The 22,414-nt window shown below is 34.7% G+C and overlaps 1 protein-coding gene across 1 annotated transcript; it reads left to right on the plus strand.

Moving 5' to 3' along the window:
- Window positions 1-14,411: 14,411 nt before the first annotated feature.
- On the plus strand, window positions 14,412-20,875 carry LOC125655814 (uncharacterized). The gene is made up of 3 exons (XM_048886326.2): window positions 14,412-14,675; window positions 17,279-18,626; window positions 20,349-20,875. Exons 2-3 carry the CDS (start codon window positions 17,287-17,289, stop codon window positions 20,461-20,463), a joined length of 1,455 nt encoding a protein of 484 aa, XP_048742283.2. The 5' UTR covers window positions 14,412-14,675; window positions 17,279-17,286; the 3' UTR covers window positions 20,464-20,875.
- Window positions 20,876-22,414: the final 1,539 nt, after the last annotated feature.

The raw sequence follows: 22,414 nt of genomic DNA on the forward strand, positions 1-22,414 counted from the left end.
TCCTTGTTTGTTTGCTATTCATTAATTTAGAACTTCTCTTCTGCATCCATCATTAAATTCTACCCAAACATAGTTTTTTGGATTCTGTAGGAGAACACTGATGCGTGCGAAGATGTAGCGTAAAGCCGCAGAATAAGAAAATATGATTTTGACAAACCAATCAACAACACAAACAACAAAATAAAGTGAATATTGGATTCATTTTCTGAGGATCAAACACTTTTATATCTTATATTCAAATGGAATAAATATCTACATTCATTAGAAGACTGGTCTTACTCTTCCACCAATGTCCTCGTGACTTCTATGGAGATGAAGCCGTGTTCGGCCAATGTCTCGGCCTCTTTCTTCCGTTTGTTTACTATGCCATGTTTGTCCTTTGATGGTCTGCCTTTTCGATCAATTCCTAAAGAAGAAGATACTTATAGTTGATATTTCATTCCTCACATATCCTATTGAGCTCATTTTTGAAGGAGAAATGAAACTTGTAGCAAAATATTGGGTAACTTCCAGTGCGTCCTCTGCGATATATGTATTTTGATTAATCTGACACAAAGATGTACACTGTACATGTACGTAGCTATTGTGTTTATTATAAAACACGGCGAACCATGGGATCATGTATAAATTGCAGTGTTATTCAATATCTTTACCAGTTGAAAAAACAGGATTTCCTCATGAATGTGCACAATGTGCGTATGAATCTTGATAGATATAGTTCGACTGTTTTAACAGCTGGGAATTCCAACAAAAATGAAAATAAGATGTGAAAACATCTACATAAGAAATAAATTTCATTTTTGAAAATACATGAGGGTATGAACTGCATCGCTTCACACCGGCATACTTTTCACGGATCGCTAGTTAACATGCTTCATGAGGTATTCTGGCGTAAAGTGTTGCAGTTCAAAATCTCATGTAAATCTCATTCAAAAATGAAATTTATTTCTGAAATACCATACAAACCTTCACAAAGCACAAGAAATTGAAGTCGGCATGGCTGTCACTAGGCAGAGCACGTGGTAGATATTGAAAAATAGATTTCGAAACATGGAACTTTTAAAATTACCAAGCACAAACTCAAAGTCTTGGAAGGATGATCATGTGGCATTTCACTAGAAAGTCGTGAAAAATGTAGGCAATTACGACGATTTACAGGGTGGTGGTAAAGAGGAGTAGGCTTTGAAGACTTCAATTCGTAATAAAATCTGAGAAAGAACATCTTGAATAGTACTGTTGCCAAGATGAAGGAACCACTAGCCCCACCGGCTACAAGCATTATTTTTAGATTTAATTTGTCACGATGTGGAATTTAAGTTTCCGTGACCCTCTAGTTTTTGCAAACGTATTTTTCTCAGAAAGTTATGCACTTCATCAAACATAATACGCCGATTTCGCGATACGTCCGAGTTATTTCCCTTTGGAGTACTCTCGTACGTAGTAAGGCGCGAAACAACTTGGTTTACATGCCGGAGTACGTGAGACAAATATTTATCACTGCGTAAGTGAATGTGCTCAGTAAGTTCCTCATACAATGTACGTAGTTTCATCATCCGAATTCGACTGATACACAAACTGAGTAAATGTAATTATTCAAGGAATAATTAAATACATGTAGGTATCATATTTGATCCCACCTCCGGTATATCCAGGGGTCCGTGTTTGCCCAACTCTCTGTTTGTTTTGCTGATAGGAGTTGTGAGATTGATCACTGTTCGTTATCTTCGCCTTTTATCTAGGATATTAACTTTTATGATTCCACTTTAATTATATTAAAACATTTCTTTCGATAGTATTTTGTATTTTATAAATTCTTACATTTAGATATTTTTAAAGAGAAGCCACTTTTAATACATTTTATCTTCTTCCTAACTGAATATAGATCCATTATATCCCACTTAATTAATTAAGGATGTCCTCTACATCGTCATAATGGCTGACTTCCTTTTATAACATTGATGAAAATATTTATATCAGCAATATGTGTCTATTCATTTAATAGGTCACACATTAGCTGAATAGCTCAGTAGGTTAACTCGCCGACTGCTGAACTGTAGATTACGGGTTTGAGTCTCGCGGGTGTTTTAAATTTTATTTTTTCCAGATTGCTGTCAACGAAAACTGCATTTTTTGACTAAATAAAGTTAATTTGAAAGTTTTCTATTTCAAAATATTGTTGTGCATACTCTCCACTTTTCATCCATATCAAATTTCTCTGGTGTAGCATACATTCCTATTAAGCATTTTTAAAAAGAGCCACTAAATGCACCTCTATACAGAAAAGCTCTCATCTCCAAACTGGCGTATTACTCGAAAGTCATATATCATTTCATAATATTTCTTGTTATTTCGCAAAAGTTACATGATTTTTGCGAAAGTTTTGTATTATTGTGCAAATTTACTTGTTGTTCTGCGAAATTGCATTTTTGTTTCTCCTATTAAAATGTGCTCAATAGGCTACAGGTTTTCGTCACTCAACTTCACTCAGTGTATTTCAAAATTAATGCAGAAAATGAAATGAGAAAGAGAAAAAATTACCCTTTTCCTTGAATCTGCGTAGTTCGTTTCTGTGGTTAGTGAAGGTTTCATCCCCGCTTTTGAATGCTCCTCGCACAGCTTTCCGAATTTCCTCGCTGCTTAAACTGTCTGTTGAATCTGGCAGTGCGGAAAGAACAACCACAAGACAACACAATGTCGAGGTAAAATATTTTATATCTGAAAAGTACAAACAAATAAATGAAAAGGGGCTTCAATCCTTAAAGCGCAGTATGAAAGATGAAGATAACGAACAATGATCAATCTCATAACTCTAGTCTATGTATAAGGAAAACAAAATAGAGAATCGGGCTAACACGGACCAGAGGTGGGATCAGGTGCCTAGGAGGAGTAAGCAGTGGCGGATTTAAGGGGGCACAGCCCCTCTTAAAATTTTCAAATTTAAGGTAAATCGTGGTCTCTTGTTTAGACAAATGTAAACGTTAAAAGAAGCAATAATTTCTTCCACTCTCAGAGGAATAAATGACAAAATCTTTTGATTTATTGAATTACTTTCATTGGGAAAACTTACTTCTTTTTTTTTCAAAACCGCTTAAAATCTCCGTCATTTTATAAAATTCACCTTATTAGAAATGACAGAAAATAGTAAATATTACTACATACTGTAGGAGACAAATTTCAAGCCTTATAAAATCTGTAAAATCCAGGAGCTTCCGGGGCCTTCGCCCCTTAGACCCCCACCAGGGCTTTGCCCTGGACCCACTGGGGGCCTCAAGCGGCCCTCAGACCGCCTGCCTCATAAAAAGTTGCCCCCCTCCCCGAACCGCAATTCCTGGATCCGCCCCTGGTAAGCATCCTCTGTCGACCGGTCACACCCGCCGTGAACCCTATATATCCTCTAGCACTATGGCATCATTCAATGAGTACCATCGTCAAAACCAACTTGTAACTTGATTTCTCTGAATACGACCATGAAATTAAATGACATCGTCTTCTCCTTTCCATCTAATAATTTTTGTAACAGGTACGAGGATGAAAGGCTTTGGTATATATGGTATTTTCATTATGTCTGTGACATTGTTGAGTTCCAGTGTTATGACATATTGACCTAGAAATCTTGCAATGTTCATTTTCCAATTCTTGTTAATCATTAGGAGACATCGGGCAATTTCCTTATGAGGCTTTCTACGATAGAACCACGCAAATGGCTATTGATGGACATGTGTCGGAATTAAAAAAATTTTTTTTTTTTTTTTACATGGTTCTATTCGTAGACAGCCTCTTAACATTGTTACATTTTGATTCAATTATCAGTCTATATGACAGACATATCAAAAATCAAATGGCTGTTTTGTTTTAAATATATTCACTTGTCATCCATAAAACATGTCATCTGAATTAATAGGGTGGCATTTTGCAATACGTGTTTGTCCGTTGTCTGTGGTGCGCCAAATTCATATCATCATGTATTCCAAGATACCATTAATTAAATTATTGTGCACAATAATTTAATTGATGCGCGCATCAAATCAATTATTGCTCTCATCAAGTTAAGAAGTTACTAATACTAATCTTTTCTGAAAATTTATGAATTTCCAATGTAATATGATGTAATTATAAATTATGCTTTACAATGATATTGATCGAAATATGATTTCATACCGAGAAATTAGAATAATCATTACGGAAGATTCCTTGTGATCTGAAATATTCGTCAGATTTCCACAGACCTAAAACTCTGATGTCAACGTCTGCACAATGAGATGCCATACCGATCCTAGTTATAGCTACATGTAAGTGACAAAGGATTTTTTCCTAAATAATGATGATGAGAAAAACATCATTGATGTTTTGATATTTTCGCAAACTTAATCCTGGAATCTGGAGTGTCTGGGACATAAAAGAAAAGTGGGTCGTCTTGCGCTCCCCTTCTGCTCACATAGTCCTGGAGACCTTGCACTAGACAATAATGAGTCGTTTGCTGAACAGACCGTAAGAAGAAAAAAAAATCATTTTGTACGTGAAAAATTTAACTGTAATTTTATGTTTTTCGATGCAAACTTGATTGAAGGATAGAAAATGTTTTTTAAAAATTTTCTGGCCAGATGTTAGTTCCCCAATTCTTAAAAAGGCATAAAAAGCCAACAAAAACATTGATTTAAACATAATCCTTTCAAATGAACTGAGACGGTATACGTTAATGCATCCGATATTTTATGGAGAATAGTCTTTGTAATCGGAAGTCTAACATCCTGTGATGGTTTTTAAGTTTGCGAGCTGCTACTGGTAATGTTTTAATTATGAATGAAGCACACAAGTCATGCACATGTACATATTGTGGAGTTTATGAATACACCTACACAAGCATAAACTATATATTAGTGTATATTTATATGAAATGAGGGAATTGATTTTAAAATTTCGGCTACAGATTGTACCGACAGGCTGTCAAATGCTTCAAAAGTCATGTCTTATATCCCCTTTTCATAGTCAATCACTGAAATAATCCGAACATCAACTGTACGTCAATGGTAAAATGCCGTTTAAATTCTATTAATTTTTTTTTCACCAGGATAGAATAATGACCACATCATGCCTAAGGCCCACGCCAATGTGCCCAAATGTCCGGCAATATTGAACGACAGTCCGATTTCATCTGTTTGTTTTTCATTAGATTCGATAGGGTTGTTGACGTGGATTGGTATACACATCAACACCTCTCTGTGCTTGTGGATGACGTATGTAGAGCAGAGACACTGACGGTTCAGTGGTCAGTTTTACACTTGACTGAATCTGTTGAAAGCTCTGTTACTTTTCACAAGTTTAAATGTCATTATAGTTTTGTTTGTTAGGAGTTTTGTTTCCTTAGAAAGTAGTTCACTCATGATATAGAGACGTCGACATTACCAGCTGAACTCCTAGAGGCACACTTCCACTACTGACCTCTGCTAGAACCTCTCTGTCGCGCCAACAAATCTTCGGTCTTACCCGGAAAAAAACAGGGTCTCTTACTTCCTATGCCAAGCGATTGGTGAAAGAACTTTCACAAGTACTACTATGAGTTTTATTGATCAGATATTTGACCCACGGCGGGTGTGACCGGTCGACAGGGGATGCTTACACCTTCTAGGCACCTGATCCCAACTCTAATGTGTCCAGGGGTCTGTGTTTGCCCAACTATCTGTTTTGTATTGATTATAGGAGTTATGAGATTGATCACTGTTCGTTATCTTCACCTTTCATCAACATGCACAATTTATATCTATTTATATGTATAAGAAGAGAATAAGACCAAACTACAAACTGAACATATGTTACTCTGTGCATGGAAACCGTGAGATTCCATTTCAGTGACCTTGACCTTTCATATGTGAGTTTTAACTTATCTCTCCTATTCAGATTTCTGTATAAAGTTGCATTCCTAGTATAGCTTATGGGAAAACTCTTGTTGTGATCAGCTGATGCATTCAGGTGTGGTATTGTGGATGTAAAACTTTACAATGCCGGAGTAATTTGTAGTCCCAGTGCCTGTTCTGTGTTAATATCACATCGATATCACAATCACGTCAGCTTTCTTATAGTAGAAGGTTTTTTATATATATAAGACTGATTAATCATTCCCATTTCTATAACGAGAAAATATTTTCCAACACAAGAAGGAAAAAAAAATATCTGCATGTCCTAAATATACCACCGTACTATAGCACAAGTTTTAATGAGCAAATACATCATATCATAGGGCTATAATTCTGTAAAAACAAAATTTTAAAACTCATAAAGTACCATAAGATCCTGCAATCTGTGGCTTCATCAGTGAAATAGAATTTGGTTTTAGTTTCTAGCGTGGATATATCGCGTGATGTACATGCACGTCTACTTGATGAATACGTTGTTGTCCACATCTAGACAGGGCTACAGGACCACGATAAAAGCTTAGATTTAAAATCGAAATTTCAATAATCTCCTTACATGCTTTTGAATTGTATGACAAATTTCAATTTATTTAATTAACAACACTCAGGTGGTTTATAAAGTGCCTACTTTAGCACCCCGTATACAGGCTGGTACTGAGATATCTATATACCCTGGAATCACAGTTTCACAGTGATGTGCATGATTTATTAAAAGAAAAACTTTTAATCAAATTCACTTACTTTTTTTTCTTCTCACGGCAACTTAGAGGCGAGATCAAAAGTTCAATGTCCGACAAAAAACTAAATTCACATACTGTAGTTTGACCAAGACCCCCCCCCCCCCCCCCCCCTCCCCTTAAAAGTAAATACGATGAATGTTGAAACTAACCGTAAGAACAAGTAAAAACACGTGTACCTTTTCTACTGTTTATTCACAAATGAAAGTGTACATTAAATCTATTAAATTTTCATTAAAATGTAATATTATGTGGTTTTCAACAACAGACAAGTTTGTTTTTTGTGTGTGTGTTGTTGTTTTTTTTTGTTTTTTTTGGTGTTTTTGTTTTTTGTTTTTTTTTTTTTTTTTTGCTTTTTCCACAAAAGTGTAATCGATGACGGATGACAAAAACTTACGGGAGATTCTAACACCCTCCCCTTAACTATTTTAATCCGACATCGATCTTTTGATCTCGCCCCTTATTCTTTCTTTCTAAACTAGTGCCATAATTTCGTTTAATACTAGATTTGCCTGTACTGCAAGTTATTCTAAAGGATTTACAGAATATATTTTGTGTCATTTCACTGGAATTTCCTATATGTACTATTTGTATGACCATCTGCTGTGGGTTCTTATAATTATAGCTGAATATACAACAATTTACACATTTGATACAACCTATACATGTATAAAAAAAATATTTTTAAAAAAGTGTGTATAAACAGGCATCAAATATGTAAGGCTGTTTTGAAACATATAATTCATAGCCAATTTTGAAATGTTTTGATGCATATAATTCATAGCCAATTTTGAAATGTTTTGATGCATATAATTCATAGCCAATTTTAAACGGTTTTGATGCATATAATTCATAGCCAATTTTAAACGGTTTTGATGCATATAATTCATAGCCAATTTTAAACGGTTTTGATGCATATAATTCATAGCCAATTTTAAACTATTTTAATTAAAACGCATAATTCATAGCCAAATTTAAAATGTTTTGATAAAAACGTATAATTCATAGCCAATTTTGAAATGTTTTGATAAAAACGTATAATTCATAGCCAATTTCAAACTGTTTTAATGCATACAATTCATAGCCAGTTTGGTTCAATCACTTTGAATCAATTACCCGAAAGACTAAAAAAAAAAGCACACATCCGCCCTCACTGTTTTGCATCATGAAATCAAATTGATAAAATTACATGTAACTGGATTTCTCGTGCAATATAGCGTAGATTTCAACTACTGTCATCACTACATGTAAGAACACATCACCCTCAGAATAAAATCAAGTTTCGGTAAAAATCGAATGAAAAGAAATTTCCCGATTTTTGAAAAAATCATAATTATTACAAACATTTGGCTTATATTAGATTTAACATTATCAGCATTCGTCTTATTATTATTATTATTAATTTTTTTTAATATTATAGATTTGTTTACTCACCCATTTTGTTTTGCGGCTTCTCAGACTTCTCTATAAGAAGCGACTGACTGGGGATGTTACACAAGTGTTTAAATAGCCACACGTGTCTGTCAATCTCCCAGGGGGGCCTCGTGACTTTCGTTCGAACGACCCAAAGTAGAAAGTGATGACATCAGCAAGATCTTATTGTTGTCAAGTTTTGAAAACAAAATTTTGTATTCTGACTTGTGTAGGTCTAAACTAGAAACAGTTTGCACTAAGTACTGTTGTACTTATTCGTTTTTCTTTCACTATTTTTATTTGATTTTTTTTTTTGGAGGTCGTTTACTTCCCATTAACCACCCCACATTTCTATTTTGTTAGCCTATTATACATATCAAGAAATCACACTCCTTATATAATCATTATAGCTGGAATGACTTCTTATCCTTTTACTTCATATCTATATTATAATTTCTTGTGTGTATAATTATATGGACTTTACCTTGTACCCTAAAGGAGAAGGCTTATATATATATATATATATATATATATATATATATATATATATATATATAGGTGTTGCCTGCTGCCTAATCCTTATTATGTTATTCATAATAAAATAATGTTAAATTAGTCCTTGATATCTTGATTCTACAAAAACCATTATTATTCTTTTTTTTTTTTTTTTTTGATAGCACGTTCTGAAAGCTGCTCTGTAGCAAATTGAAATTTTCGACCTGGCATTAAGACTAGCTGCAATGATATAGCCCTTTCCGATTTGGGGGGGGGGGGGTTGAATGGAAGAGGGCTACAACTCTTTAGGATCTCCGTAATGGTGTCGATGTGGGAGTGGTGCGTTTTTTCATCTAGATATGGATTTACAACCTGCACAACTTACGATTTGTGAAACTCTATCCAACCGTGTTTTTTAAAAACACTTTCGATATATATCCCAATTTATCGATTCCTGCTGTGTGCCATGTTTGATGCACTTTTTGCTGCTTTTCCTTGTCGCCGTATTTGTCCCATTATATAGACAGTTTTCCCTCGCCTTATTATCCCATGTTTTCTACGGTATAAGGAATAAAGCCGAAACTCTATTCAAATTAAGAAGTTTATATGGCAGTCTTCTAATTTATAAATGCATTGAATATAATGATATTATAGAAAGGGTTATTTTAAGTTGCAAGAACTGGTATCCAATCCATTTGTATGTACCGGGTATGCACCACGCGATAAAGTATTTACAAAATACTATTTAGGTAGCAGTTTTTCATTTCCAAAAAATAAGCATTTCATTTCCAAAGACTTTCTTTATTTCCGATATAAAAAAGAATAAGCCGCCCCTATATTTCATATCCGCACCCCTCCTGCATGCACAGGCACTCGACGTTTTAAATATCTATAATTAAAAAAAAAAATTTCTTCCTGTAAACATGATATTCACGCAAGTTCGTGCATTTTCACAGCCAACCCGGCCGTGCCAATATTCACCAATATAAGTTCAATAACCCTATATTACATACATGTAATCATAACCACGCACCATTGTCTCTAGTGTTGATGATGATATATTATACTTTGTGTAAAAGTAAAAGTTAATATATGTACATATTGTATTCATACATTTAAATGTTCTTTTTGCATCTGACAACAAAAGATATTTTTCCAAAAACCTGCATGCACATGAAAATACATATGTTTATACATTGGTTCTTTTACTGTTTTCAAAAATACATGTATATGTAAGATAAACAAAATACTACAATTAACCAAACACGATTTACTTTTTAATTCGTGTAGAGGTCAGCAATAGACCTGTATAAATTACCTCACGGGGCTGGTCATAAACTTTTCGTAGTATCAAGATTTCACACCATCCATTCAATATTCAAAATTAGAGAGGGTCAATTCGCGACGAACCCTGTGAATACGTGGGCGTTTGTTTGTTTGTCTTGTTGTCAACAGAGCATTTTTCAAATTTCGGAAATGAGGTGCGTCCATTCAGAATGCTTATTAGTAAACCATCATTGCCAAAAAGTAACTCTGCTGAAGGGGTTTCCAAGAATTTGAAATGAAATATGTAGCCTATATATATTTACTTACTTTTGAGCAAAAATATTACAATTCTGTGAGAACTCTTAGGAGTTGATATTAAATACATCACTGTACTCTGATTTCACTGTTATTTTAGATATAAGATTGTAATGTTTACTAAGAGAAATAGATCGCTGAATAGCAGTTCTACTAATCAGGAGTGTTTTGAGGTGCGTTTTTTTTTTTTAGGGGGGGGGGGGGTCTGTTTCATGTTTTTATACATTTTCACACAAAATGTGGAGAGAGAGAGAGTGAATAAGAAAGAGGACGTTTCAAGCTTGTCTGAATAAGAGATTTTGCCGGGGGTCCGTATTGAATTTAATTTGAAGCATGAAATCGATGTTACACCACACTTGATTGCACTTTGCGCAATTACAAATCTTCACTCGTCGTGATTTTGATCTGTTGAATGAAATCGCCGTCACAGTGGCACATGTTGTCTTATTCATTAGCTTTATCTATTCTGATAAAATCACGGCTGTTCAGCGAGTCCGTAGATTCGTTGATTTTACGCCTCTGGGTTTAAAAGTCATTTTGTAAAATGTTGATAAAGTACCGCTAGGCAAGCAAACCCGGCCCGTGCCGGAGCAGATTGAATACCCGTTTTTTTCCCCTTCTATTTTCTTCCTAATCACTCCACCAATCAATTTTTCATATCATATTTCTGACAGGTTAATATATGTAAGTATTTCTTGAGAATTTATCGCTAAAATACGCATGAATTTCGACTTTTTGGGCGATTATTTACTTTCCAAGCCGACATTTTACACTGTTTTCGATAAAAAAAAAAAAGATTTTGTTTTAAATTGACATTACTTCGATGTGTAATATTGTACAATATCAAATATGAATAATTATTTTGATAATGACAAGTGCTCTTTCTAAGCAAAAATAAACATTTAAGAAGAAAATATCGGGTCATTAAACCCTAATCCGATCACCAACACGAACCTGTTCAAAGAGCCAGTGCTCGGATTTAAAAAAATACATCAACCGTCCAAAATTACAGCATTTAGATTATATTGAAATATCTGCTATTTGTATGATAATTAAAAAATGAACTACATGTCCAAGGGTTAACAATATACGTATATCTTAGATCAAATAGATATGATAAAAACTAACCCCACTACCAAACAATAGCCTGTTCCAAATTTGAATGGACATATAGGAATTTTCAAATCAAGAGGGTTGAGTAAGAAATTTATAAAATATGTGAACCATAGAAATAGTGAAGTGCCTCAAAGTTACACATAACACCTTGTGTATGGAGCGACAAATACCAAACTCAAATAATGGTGAAGATATCATTTCATTTGAAGAATGCAACAATTCAATTAGAGATTAATGATATCTTCAATTTTGAATTATTGCGTGCATTAATTGAATATTTATAGTATTAATTATTCTGCTGGATTGCATGGTGAATTGGTCGCTTTCTTCAAATGAATTGATGAAATCAACAATTGATTTGATGAACACTAAATCAATTAATGCACGCGATAATTAAATTATTGTTTTCTTCAAACTGAATTAATTATATCATTGTTTCAGTTGATGTGCGCAATAATTCCTTTAAGAGAGAGAGAGCAACTACATGTATCTAATTAGAAATATATTCGGTTCACCATACCCTCAATTGAAGTAATGATCTCTTTAATTGAATTGTTGCTCTCTTTAGAAGAATTGATGAGCACACGAATTCCTTACACAAAATCGTTGTATAAGATCAAATATGTCTTCATTTGAATTAGAGAGATGATTAAATCATTTACACTGAGCTCAAAACCAAAAAAGCTGATTAACAATCAGAGTTTGAATCATTATTTTAAATGTATTCCTATGTAATAAAAATAATCAGATCCACCACACATACATGTAAAAGGTGAAGATAACGAACAGTGATCACTCTCATAACTCAATCCTATAAAGTTGAAGATAACGAACAGTGATCAATCTCATAACTCCCATAAAGGTGAAGATAACGAACAGTGATCAATCTCATAACTCCTATAAAGGTGAAGATAACGAACAGTGATCAATCTCATAACTCCTATAAAGGTGAAGATAACGAACAGTGATCAATCTCATAACTCCTATAAAGGTGAAGATAACGAACAGTGATCAATCTCATAACTCCTATAAAGGTGAAGATAACGAACAGTGATCAATCTCATAACTCCTATAAAGGTGAAGATAACGAACAGTGATCAATCTCATAACTCCTATAAGGAATACAAAATAGAGAGTTGGGCAAACACGGATCCTGGATATACCAGAGGTGGGATCAGGTGCCTAGGAGGAGTAAGCATCTCCTGTCGACCGGTCACACCCGCCCTGAGCCCAATGTCTTGATCAGGTAAACGGAGTTATCCGTAGTCAAAATCATTGTACCAAGATCGGCCTAACAATCCGTGTGAAACACGTCAGACAGCATCTGACCCAATGATAGGTTGTATTGACCAACTAGATCGTTATAACGACCATAGCATTTGCGAAATGCTGAAGTTCTCTCTGTGTTACTATCTTAGTCGATATGCCTGTCTATCTGTCTATATTTAAATCATTTAATAGCTTTTAAAGTGATGACTTATAAACGATGCTGATTGGTTGAAAAATTCGTTTGATTTCTCTGTCAAAATTTCGTTCGGAGTTCATCTGCACTAAGCCCGCGGGACTACTTTTCTCTGGAATGCGTCTTCCCCGTTCTAATTTTAGCGCTATTTATAGAACGGGATTTTCCACACTCATCAAGCATTATATATAACGAAATGCATTTGTTTGATTTTTGTTTTTCATTGCTATCAAAAATTAGCACAACTAAAGATGTGAATAAAATACAAATTAATTTAAAGAAACAACATACATAGGCGATGACGTGGCAGAGTAGTCAATTTGATGACGTAGACCACTTACTGGTAGAAGTAGACAGAGTTCCCGGAATGAATCGTCTGCTTTACAAGATCGATAACATGACGGAGCAAGTGGCGACTTCTGATCTGGTAAATATCAATGAAATTGAACTGCGTTATATGGGGCTCAGTCAACGAGTGCGTTTTAAACGTTTTCCTCGATATTAAAATGGAGCCGAATTGCATTCCACCGTTCCAACGACACAGCCAGTGTTCAACGTCTCCTCCAACACGATGCAGCATAAATCCAGTCACCACTTGTTATCTTCCTTTATATTTAATTCAGCTTTTAACCATTGCACCTTTAATTTGGCGTATAATCCATTTAAATCTGCACAGTAACTAGGGCTGAAACGATTCAGGTACCTCACGGTTCGGTTCAATTTTCGATTCTTAGGCCACAATTCGATTATTTTCGATTCAATTCAGTAGTTGTCAAAAACTCTAACAAACAATAAAAAATACACAACTTTCATGTTTTTATTTCATTTCCCCCCTGAAATTCATCATTTTCAACAACGGAATATGGTCTTTATTATATCACTTGCTATAAAATATCCAAGAGCATTGGTAATTTATTTCTGTGAAACAAATTCTACATACTGCCGCAGTTCCGTTCTCTTTAAAACCAAAATGCTTTCATACAGGGGACCTTAGATTTGCCGGATTCACGATTCCAGAGTTAGCGTCCGCCATTTTTGTTGTATTAAATTGTAAGGTAAAAAACCAAATCCGTGTTGAATTCTTTATTTCCGGAAAAAATGTAAACATGGACCGAATCGAAATTTGGAGATGTTGAACGGAAAATTGAACCGAATGCCGTGAATCGCGGTTCGAGTGAACCGCGATTAATTGTTTCAGCCCTAACAGTAACTGTTCCTGACATGACCTGAACGCACAGCCATGCCGTTTTGTTTTTGTTTTCATTCTTGCCTATATGTATTCCTACGCGCCATTTCAGAAACGTTAATTCAAGCTTTTTGATGAGAGAAACTATTTGTTTTTCTATCTTAAAAACATAATTAAATGATAAGAAATAAAACTTATAATTCTTTGTTTGATGCATGTATCAAACGAAACATTGGACGGAAAACTTTTTCCATCGATACGCGCATTGATGAAGTTTTCCGTCCAATGTTTCGTTTGATACATGCATCAAACAAAGAATTATAAGTTTCATTTCTTAAATCAAACTTAGTAGATCTACACATGTTCCCTATGATAAGAGGTAATTTCAAGCATATACATTTATACATGTTTTCGCCAGTTTTGAATTTTTACATTCTAATCCACTTATGTAAAAAAAAAAAAAAAAAAAAAAAAAAAAAAATCTAAACTAAAAGATGCCTAAACTCCATATATGGCAAGATATCTCAGTCACAAAGGTCACTAGGGTGAACATAAAGATATAATGAAAATCGATCACTTCGACCTAAGCGTTTATTCCGTATGTACAGTATATTTATATGGTAAAATTGTGTATTTCTGCCAAATGAACTTTCCTCGGGTTCGGAATACACATTGTTTTGATGCCTGCAAGATTTTATTTTCAGTTTGAGTTTCGGGTTAACTTGTCAAACCAGCAAAGTCGAGAGGAATTATTTACATATGCAATTTGTAAATAGGTAAGAATTTGTAAATTTGCAAATAGGTAAGAAACTCGTATACCATCAAGTTCAATCTGATGGAAAGCTTTTTATAAAGCAGAGACAATTTTATATATTTAACACTGTTTAAGTATGACTCCGGATAAGTAAACATAAATAGCATATATAAAAAAAACAAATGTGTGGTTTTAGAGGGGTGACCTCCGATTAAATACCCTGTTCAGTCCGGAGTTCCAGCAGGGGTCAGTACTGATTCACAGCCTGTATCTGTTTTATATTTGACATCCCAGTTCATGATTCCACAATTCGCCTTCAGGAATCAGATGTGACTAATACTCAACAGTAGTTTTGGACAAGCTAGGTAGTGGGGAGAAAATAATTGGAAAATGTAATGTTCTTTCCATTGGTAACTATAAAGTAATCCAATAAAATAGGAGTTCACACTAGTTAATTGGCAAAACTGAACAGGTTGGGAACACTTCCCCTGTAGCGAGATATTCTCGCTAAAACGCGATTATCCCTCTCTAGCGAAAGTAAATATATCCCGTACAACCGAGAAAAACACCCGCGGAATACATCTCTTTGTGTTTCACGTGAAAAGAAGAAAAAGTGCTAAAATGTGCGATGCTTCTGCAAATATATTAATCAAAACAAAAACGCTCACGATGTATATTGGATTTCAGACTGCTTCTTTCTTACGCAGCAACTTTGATATGAAATTTTTTGACTATGTTGTCAATTTCATAGAAACAATTCGCTTCATGTTGAGTGTGTGTCGCATTTACTCAGCGTTGCACGGGATTTGCCATTATTTTCAATAAAGACGCCAAAACACCTGTTTATGGTAATGTTTATTTCTCACTTAAGAGGGATAATCGCTTTTTAGCAAGAATATCCCGCTATAGGGGAAGTGTTCCCAACCTGCTGAAGAATATTTCAATAAAGCGGCTAGCCATTCAATCAAACAATAAAGATCCCTCCCTGATCAAAAGCCTTAAGCGCTGATCTTAGACCTAAATTTTGGAACCCTTCACTGGCAATGGTGATGTCTCTATATGAGTGAAAAGTTCTCAAGCGTGACGTTAAACAATATACAACCAACCAACCAAATTACATATTCTGTTCTACTGGATGAGCAATTGCCTTCAACTTGTTGAGGCACTTGACATTAGGTTGTGCTTCCAAGATAAAAGCATAGTTTTTCAAGGTTAAATCTATTTAAGGGGAGTGATACGGGGCTTCAGTTTTGTGGTCTCATCTGGTCTAGCCATTCAATGAATCGGACGATAAAGATCCCTCCCTGATCAAAAGCCTTAAGCGCTGAACTTAGACCCCATATAATAACCTCTTTCGACAAGCAAGGGGTACTGAGGACTTATTCTAACTTGGATCTCTGCAGGAAACAAAAAGTACTAACTTCAGAGCAAACTGCATTCATCTATGAAATTTCGTGAAAATCAGTCAAATTGTTACAAGAAATTCTCCCCACAAAATTTGTAAAGAATAAACAAAAGGAGTTTTAATAATAACAGAAGTAATGAAATTTAAAAATCAACAATAGAATAACAGAATCCCGCTGAAGACAGAAGACTTCAATTAGGATTTTTTGAGTGTGCTTTAAATTTTGCATTTTTGATCAGCTTTCTGTCAGCTCTGAGTTTGCTAGAGTTCATGCAGGATGAACCAGTCCATGGATTGCTTTTGGTTAATGTTTCGGTAGCGTAGGTGTGATGATAAACCTCATGCTATGTAATGATGGCGTGCATGCCACATTATCCGGCAAACGACACAACATGTGCTCCAATACATGTAGAAGCAATTTTCCCATGCACAACAAATATGTCCATTTTGGTACTGTTTGAACACATCTGACAGTAAAACAGTATCTTCATATAGTAAAATTTTTGATGTTACTATTAGTTCCTTCCATTTCTATAAGTTATAGGTCACTAATTCAGTTCTCACACATGTTTTTCCTGGAATCCATTTTGTAAACAAAACTAAGGTTTGTCATTTTACCCTTGATTTAATGGATACTGTAGTACTGAGAACTAAGGTTTGTCATTTTACCCTTGATTTAATGGATACTGTAGAACTGAGAACTAAGGTTTGTCATTTTACCCTTGATTTAATGGATACTGTAGTACTGAGAACTAAGGTTTGTCATTTTACCCTTGATTTAATGGATACTGTAGTACTGAGAACTAAGGTTTGTCATTTTACCCTTGATTTAATGGATACTGTAGTACTGAGAACTAGGGTTTGTCATTTTACCCTTGATTTAATGGATACTGTAGTACTGAGAACTAGGGTTTGTCATTTTACCCTTGATTTAATGGATACTGTAGTACTGAGAACTAAGGTTTGTCATTTTACCCTTGATTTAATGGATACTATAGTACTGAGAACTAAGGTTTGTCATTTTACCCTTGATTTAATGGATACTGTAGTACTGAGAAGGGCATTTTGTGAGTGTAAGTGTAGAGGTTATTGACACAAGTAAGATTTGAGAACCATTGGTCTTTTTTATTCACATAGTAACTTATTAATATTTACTGGGTATTATTGTTGCTGTTAATTAATGTCTTCATCTGTTTCTGAGATTTCTTGCTTTATTCTAGAATGAGAAATGGATTATTTTCACAAAACTGACATTGGATTCTCTACAAATTTCAAGTATGATGGTTTAATTCATCATAAGGTGCCAGCATTTGCACTTAAAAGACTGAATCCCAAAAGGCGAAAAAAAGAAAAACAAAAGAATCGCATGAACCTTTTAAAACAACTATCCGGACGTTCCTCCCAATCTACAGGAGCTGAACAATCACAGGGTCAACAAGCTAGCTTCTGCTCTAGGGATGGAACCATAAGGCCATTTGATGAATTTGAAAACACTTACTCAGAGAGCACTGGTCAAGAGGGACACCAGGTAGTAAATGATGCATCACAAGCGATGGATGAAGAAATAAGTGAGGAAGTTATAGAGGAACCGTTGTCTCCATCTGAAAGACATAAGGCAGCCACGATTGTTCGTATCATTGTAGATCATTCTAGCAAAATGGACGTGGAAGATTTGCATGAAATATTAAGCATGGAACCATTTAATATGGGCTATGAAGATGAGGAAACTTTTGTCGACTTTCTGAAATCCTTTAAAAGAGTATTTGTTTTACATGAATCAGAAACGTCAACAGAAGCACTGAAAGTGGAGCTGCGAGTGAATATAGAAGTCTGCCTCCCCCACTCGGGAGGAAACTGTGAGGGGAACTGCAATGACCTCCACCTGTGCAAGTTCTTTGTTCTAAATGTATGTGAAATCTGGAAATGCAAGTTTGGCCATGAATATGAGACCCCTCACAACCAAAAGGTGCTCAAGTACCATTTGATGCAATATCTGCAACCTGGTCAAGTGAGTTCTCTGATGAGAGCACTGCCAAATAGAAGAGGCATTTGCATTCCGGGCATCTGTCGTTTTTACAATACCAGTATAGGGTGTCGTAACTCTGAGACTTGTCCTTATCTACATGTGTGCAAATTCATTGCTGAGGCCTGTCGCTACTATCCGTTTTGTAAATTTTCTCACAATTTGTTAGACCTGCAGCCCAGAATCATATTATGGAAATATGGTATCAATATGAGTCACGTCAAAAAAGAGAATGTCTTGAAATTGCTTTTACGCTCAGCCTTCGTGGACAACCAGCACTCGTTTTACAAGAAAATGATGAAAGAAGTTACAACAAGAGTTGTTGAACAACCAACAGGTGGAGCCACTGGCTCACAGGCTAAGTCTGTAGAGACCCCTGCACCGTTCCGGTGGAAGTCCACAGAAGATGAAAATGCATCCAGAAACTGGAGCACATTTACAGAAGAAGAAAATAAAGTCATTCACAAGAATTTCATCAAGTATGAAAAAGCATACGAGAAATACTTGAAATTCAAAAAGTTTGCTACATCATTTGGAAATAAAAAGTAAGTGTGACTTTAATATAATAGCTACATGTACTGTTTTTGTCGAGCTCAGGGCAAATGTTATGATGTCAACCTTGGTGAGACAGGTACATAAAGGCACGACCATATATGGGAACAGCATTACACGGACTCATTTTGTTCGTAATATGAATATATAAGGAAAAGGAAGGTGCTTTTTGTATTTGCCACGAGTCTGTGCTGTTAATGCTTGTCCTCCTTTTCCATTAGATGGATTTCACTGTTAGTGAATATCTGGAAATAATATATCCTGTATAAGCAGAATTTTTAGCGAGGATTTAATTTTGGCATTATTAGCGAGAGTAATAAGGTCGCTAAAATTGAATATCGCTAACAATTTATTCTATATCGGAGGTAATAGTCACCTTTCCTGGAATTATAAGGTCGCTAAAATTAGCTCTCGCTAAATATACCCGTTTTTACAGGAAAATCGCAAAATTTGTGTCTCGCTAAAACTTCTACTTTAATTATATACGGTATTAGAATTCACTGTATGGTCTGTGTGTAAAGTTATGCAATAGAAGCAATTCTTCTGAATTCATCACTTAGTGTTTCTCTCATACCCACCCATCAATCAAGTTTTATTACAAATGAACATACATGTATAATATATAATAGTATGTTAATGTTTGTTTTGATACACACTTTAAGGATATTTGTGACATTTCTCAATAATATATTTTAATTTTTTGTGACATTTTCGGTACATTTTTCTTTCATCCTATCTTGTTTCTACAAAACAAGTTGGGGTAGTGTTCGTATATTTTGATAGTTCCTGGTTGTGGCAAGTAAAAATGTAAATTCGGCTCCTGTGTAACACAATAGTGTGTATACAGGACTCGAAATTAACATATGCCCGTCAGTCTTTGACTGATTAAAAGTCTGGCGGACTGACATACATTTGTTTTAGTCAGTCCGATGGGACTGGTTAATTTTAAAAGCATCATTTTGGAAAATATACTTATGAAATTTTATACACACATTTGGCATGCTTCGATCTATAGATATCAGACGAATCTGATTCGTAAATATAAATCCCACATTTAAGTGTGTTTGATTATTTCTGGAAAACTCTGTTGGCCTGGTAATTTTTTTTGCGGACTGGTTGAAATTATACACCATCAGTCCGGCTGGACTGGTGACATAAAAAGTTGGCTTCAAGCCCTGATATATGTGGACAGCACTAAGTTATTGTAGCAAAGGGGAGAACTTTTTTTGGATCACCCGGGGATCGAATCCAGTGCCCTTGTAGACAGATGTTCTAGCCACTGAGTTACCATGCTTACCAAGACTGACATATGGAGTATAGCAATATCACTATATTATACACTATAAAATTCAAACCTATTTCAGAAATCATGCAAGAACTCTACAAATAAAGGAGATGAATTTCCAAATATAATTTTAGATAAAAATTCAGAAATGTTGCATACGACCTAACTTGATTAAGGTGCCCTTAAAATCTGAAAATCGTGGTAACATATGCCCATTTCTAGGAAAAAAATTATGTGCCCTTTTTTCTACCTAGATAAAAGTATCTGTTTCACATGGATGACCATGACCCCTTAATGTCTTTTAAGTCAAAATGTCAATGTCACATATCTAAAGATAGTTTCTTAATGATAATTTGATACTCGTTGAGTTTTAACAATGCAATAAATCATTTTGATAACATGATTGATTAGTCTTGTTTTCCATTTTCAGGCTAATCATAGATTTTTCAACGATGGAAGGCGTTGTTGAAATTGATTCAAGTAGCCAGAATATTGCCCTTCAAAGATGCACTTCAGAAAAGAAAGACGACAATATTCAAACTTAAGGCAATGCAGAGAATGTATATATATATATATATATATATATACCTGATACATACACACATACATGTACATATATACCTGAAATATACAAACATACATTCAAATATATGTGTACAAACATACGCAATACAAACATACATACCTGTTACACTGACATTAATACAAAATATACATGTATACATACCTGATATAAATATACATACACTGTGTACATACATACCTGATACATACATGTACATACTTACATACCTGATACATACATGTACATATATATCTGATACATACATAATCTTAATTCTTATGACAAACATTGAGTCACGTGATGATGGATCAAAGTGTGTTATACGTGTATGTATATCCCAATGTAACTAAAAAAAATGGTATTTTATGTTTTTTAATGAACTTTGTTTTGACCTTTTATTGTTTGTCTTTATCAATGGAATGTATGAAAATAAATATCAGGGGTGGATCCAGGAATGAAAGTTAAAGACCCAATTTTAAGTTAACACCCCCAAATTTTACCTGTATCCTGAGCAATTGTAAACCACCTGTCAATCAAACATTTAAAAATGGATCTCAGTTGGAGTGACATCTGTAGAAACTGTGGTCTGGAGGGACCCCAGAGAGGTGTTTTGATAACAATAACAACAGATACTTACAGGCATTCTTTAGATCTTTAGGAAGCCCTGTATTCTAGAGGTTTGATAGCATTGACAACTGCTCTTTTCTCATAATTAATTTTTTTAAAAGTCCCCTGAACAATGCAATTTTAATATAATTGCATTTTTCCCTCCTCTATATACATGTATTTATAGATTACACAATTGAAAATCAAACAATAATTTGCACATAAATTTTTAAAACTTGCAACTTAGGCCAATTCAACTTAATTAGTAGATTGTCATCCAGGGTCACCAAAAAGTATGGGGCGGGTAGGAGGATTTTTATTTTTATTTTCTGAGAAAAATATTTTAATGACAAACGAATTTTTGTCAACGGAAGTGCTTCATTTAATGCCAGATGGATATCAATCTATGCTTATTTCACAGATGAATTCCAGGTTATAAGCTTAATTTAAAACACAATAAGATACCAAACTTCAAGATTTACGCCCATAAGAATGCAAGAAACCATATTCTTCATGTTGCTATACCGAAAATGTAAACAAGAAGTGTAAATACCTGAGTTGGACATGAAAATTTTCAGGAAATCACACGTTTCGCAAAATAAAAAAAATTGGGGTGGGCCAATTTTTTAGGGGCGGGCAGGTATGATAATCTATCAATTAAGTTGAATTGACCTTATTGAAATAATTTATATCATTAATTTATGATAGATCTATATATTCATTGAGCCAATGAATGAGAGTAAGAGAGAGAAAGAGGGGGTGGGTGTAGACTGTGTGTCAGCTACCCTTAGGAATACAACCATTATTCAAACACTATGACCACAGAAACTCTGCAGAGTGCCTTGAGACAGATCCAGTGCATATCAAAAGTATAGACAACACTGCTCTCTTGCCCTGGTAAATAACAATGACCATAGGTGAGCTTCGCCCACATCCAGTGATCCATGAAGAAACCTAATGGTATTTTATGGCACTTCATGACCTGGGGGGGGGGGGGGGGGGGGGGTGTCTGTTATAAGGCCTTCAGTGGCCCTGGTGGGGGTTCAGGAAGCTCCTGGATTGTATAATTCTTATAGTGCTTGAAACATGTTTTCTATGTTGTTATTATTACTATTTTCTGTCATTTCTAATGAGGTGAAGTCAATAAAATGACAAATTTTAAGGATTTTGGAATAAAATATAAGTAAGCTAGCTCTCCCAATAAAAGAACCAATGAATCAAAAGATCTTTTCACTTATTTCTTTGAGAGTGGAAAAAATAATTTCTTCGTTTATTGTTAACAAGAGATCATGATTTACCCAATCTAATTAAAATTAGATCCTTTG

This window comes from Ostrea edulis, chromosome 7 (assembly GCF_947568905.1).
Source record: "Ostrea edulis chromosome 7, xbOstEdul1.1, whole genome shotgun sequence".
NCBI classification, from domain to species: domain Eukaryota; kingdom Metazoa; phylum Mollusca; class Bivalvia; order Ostreida; family Ostreidae; genus Ostrea; species Ostrea edulis.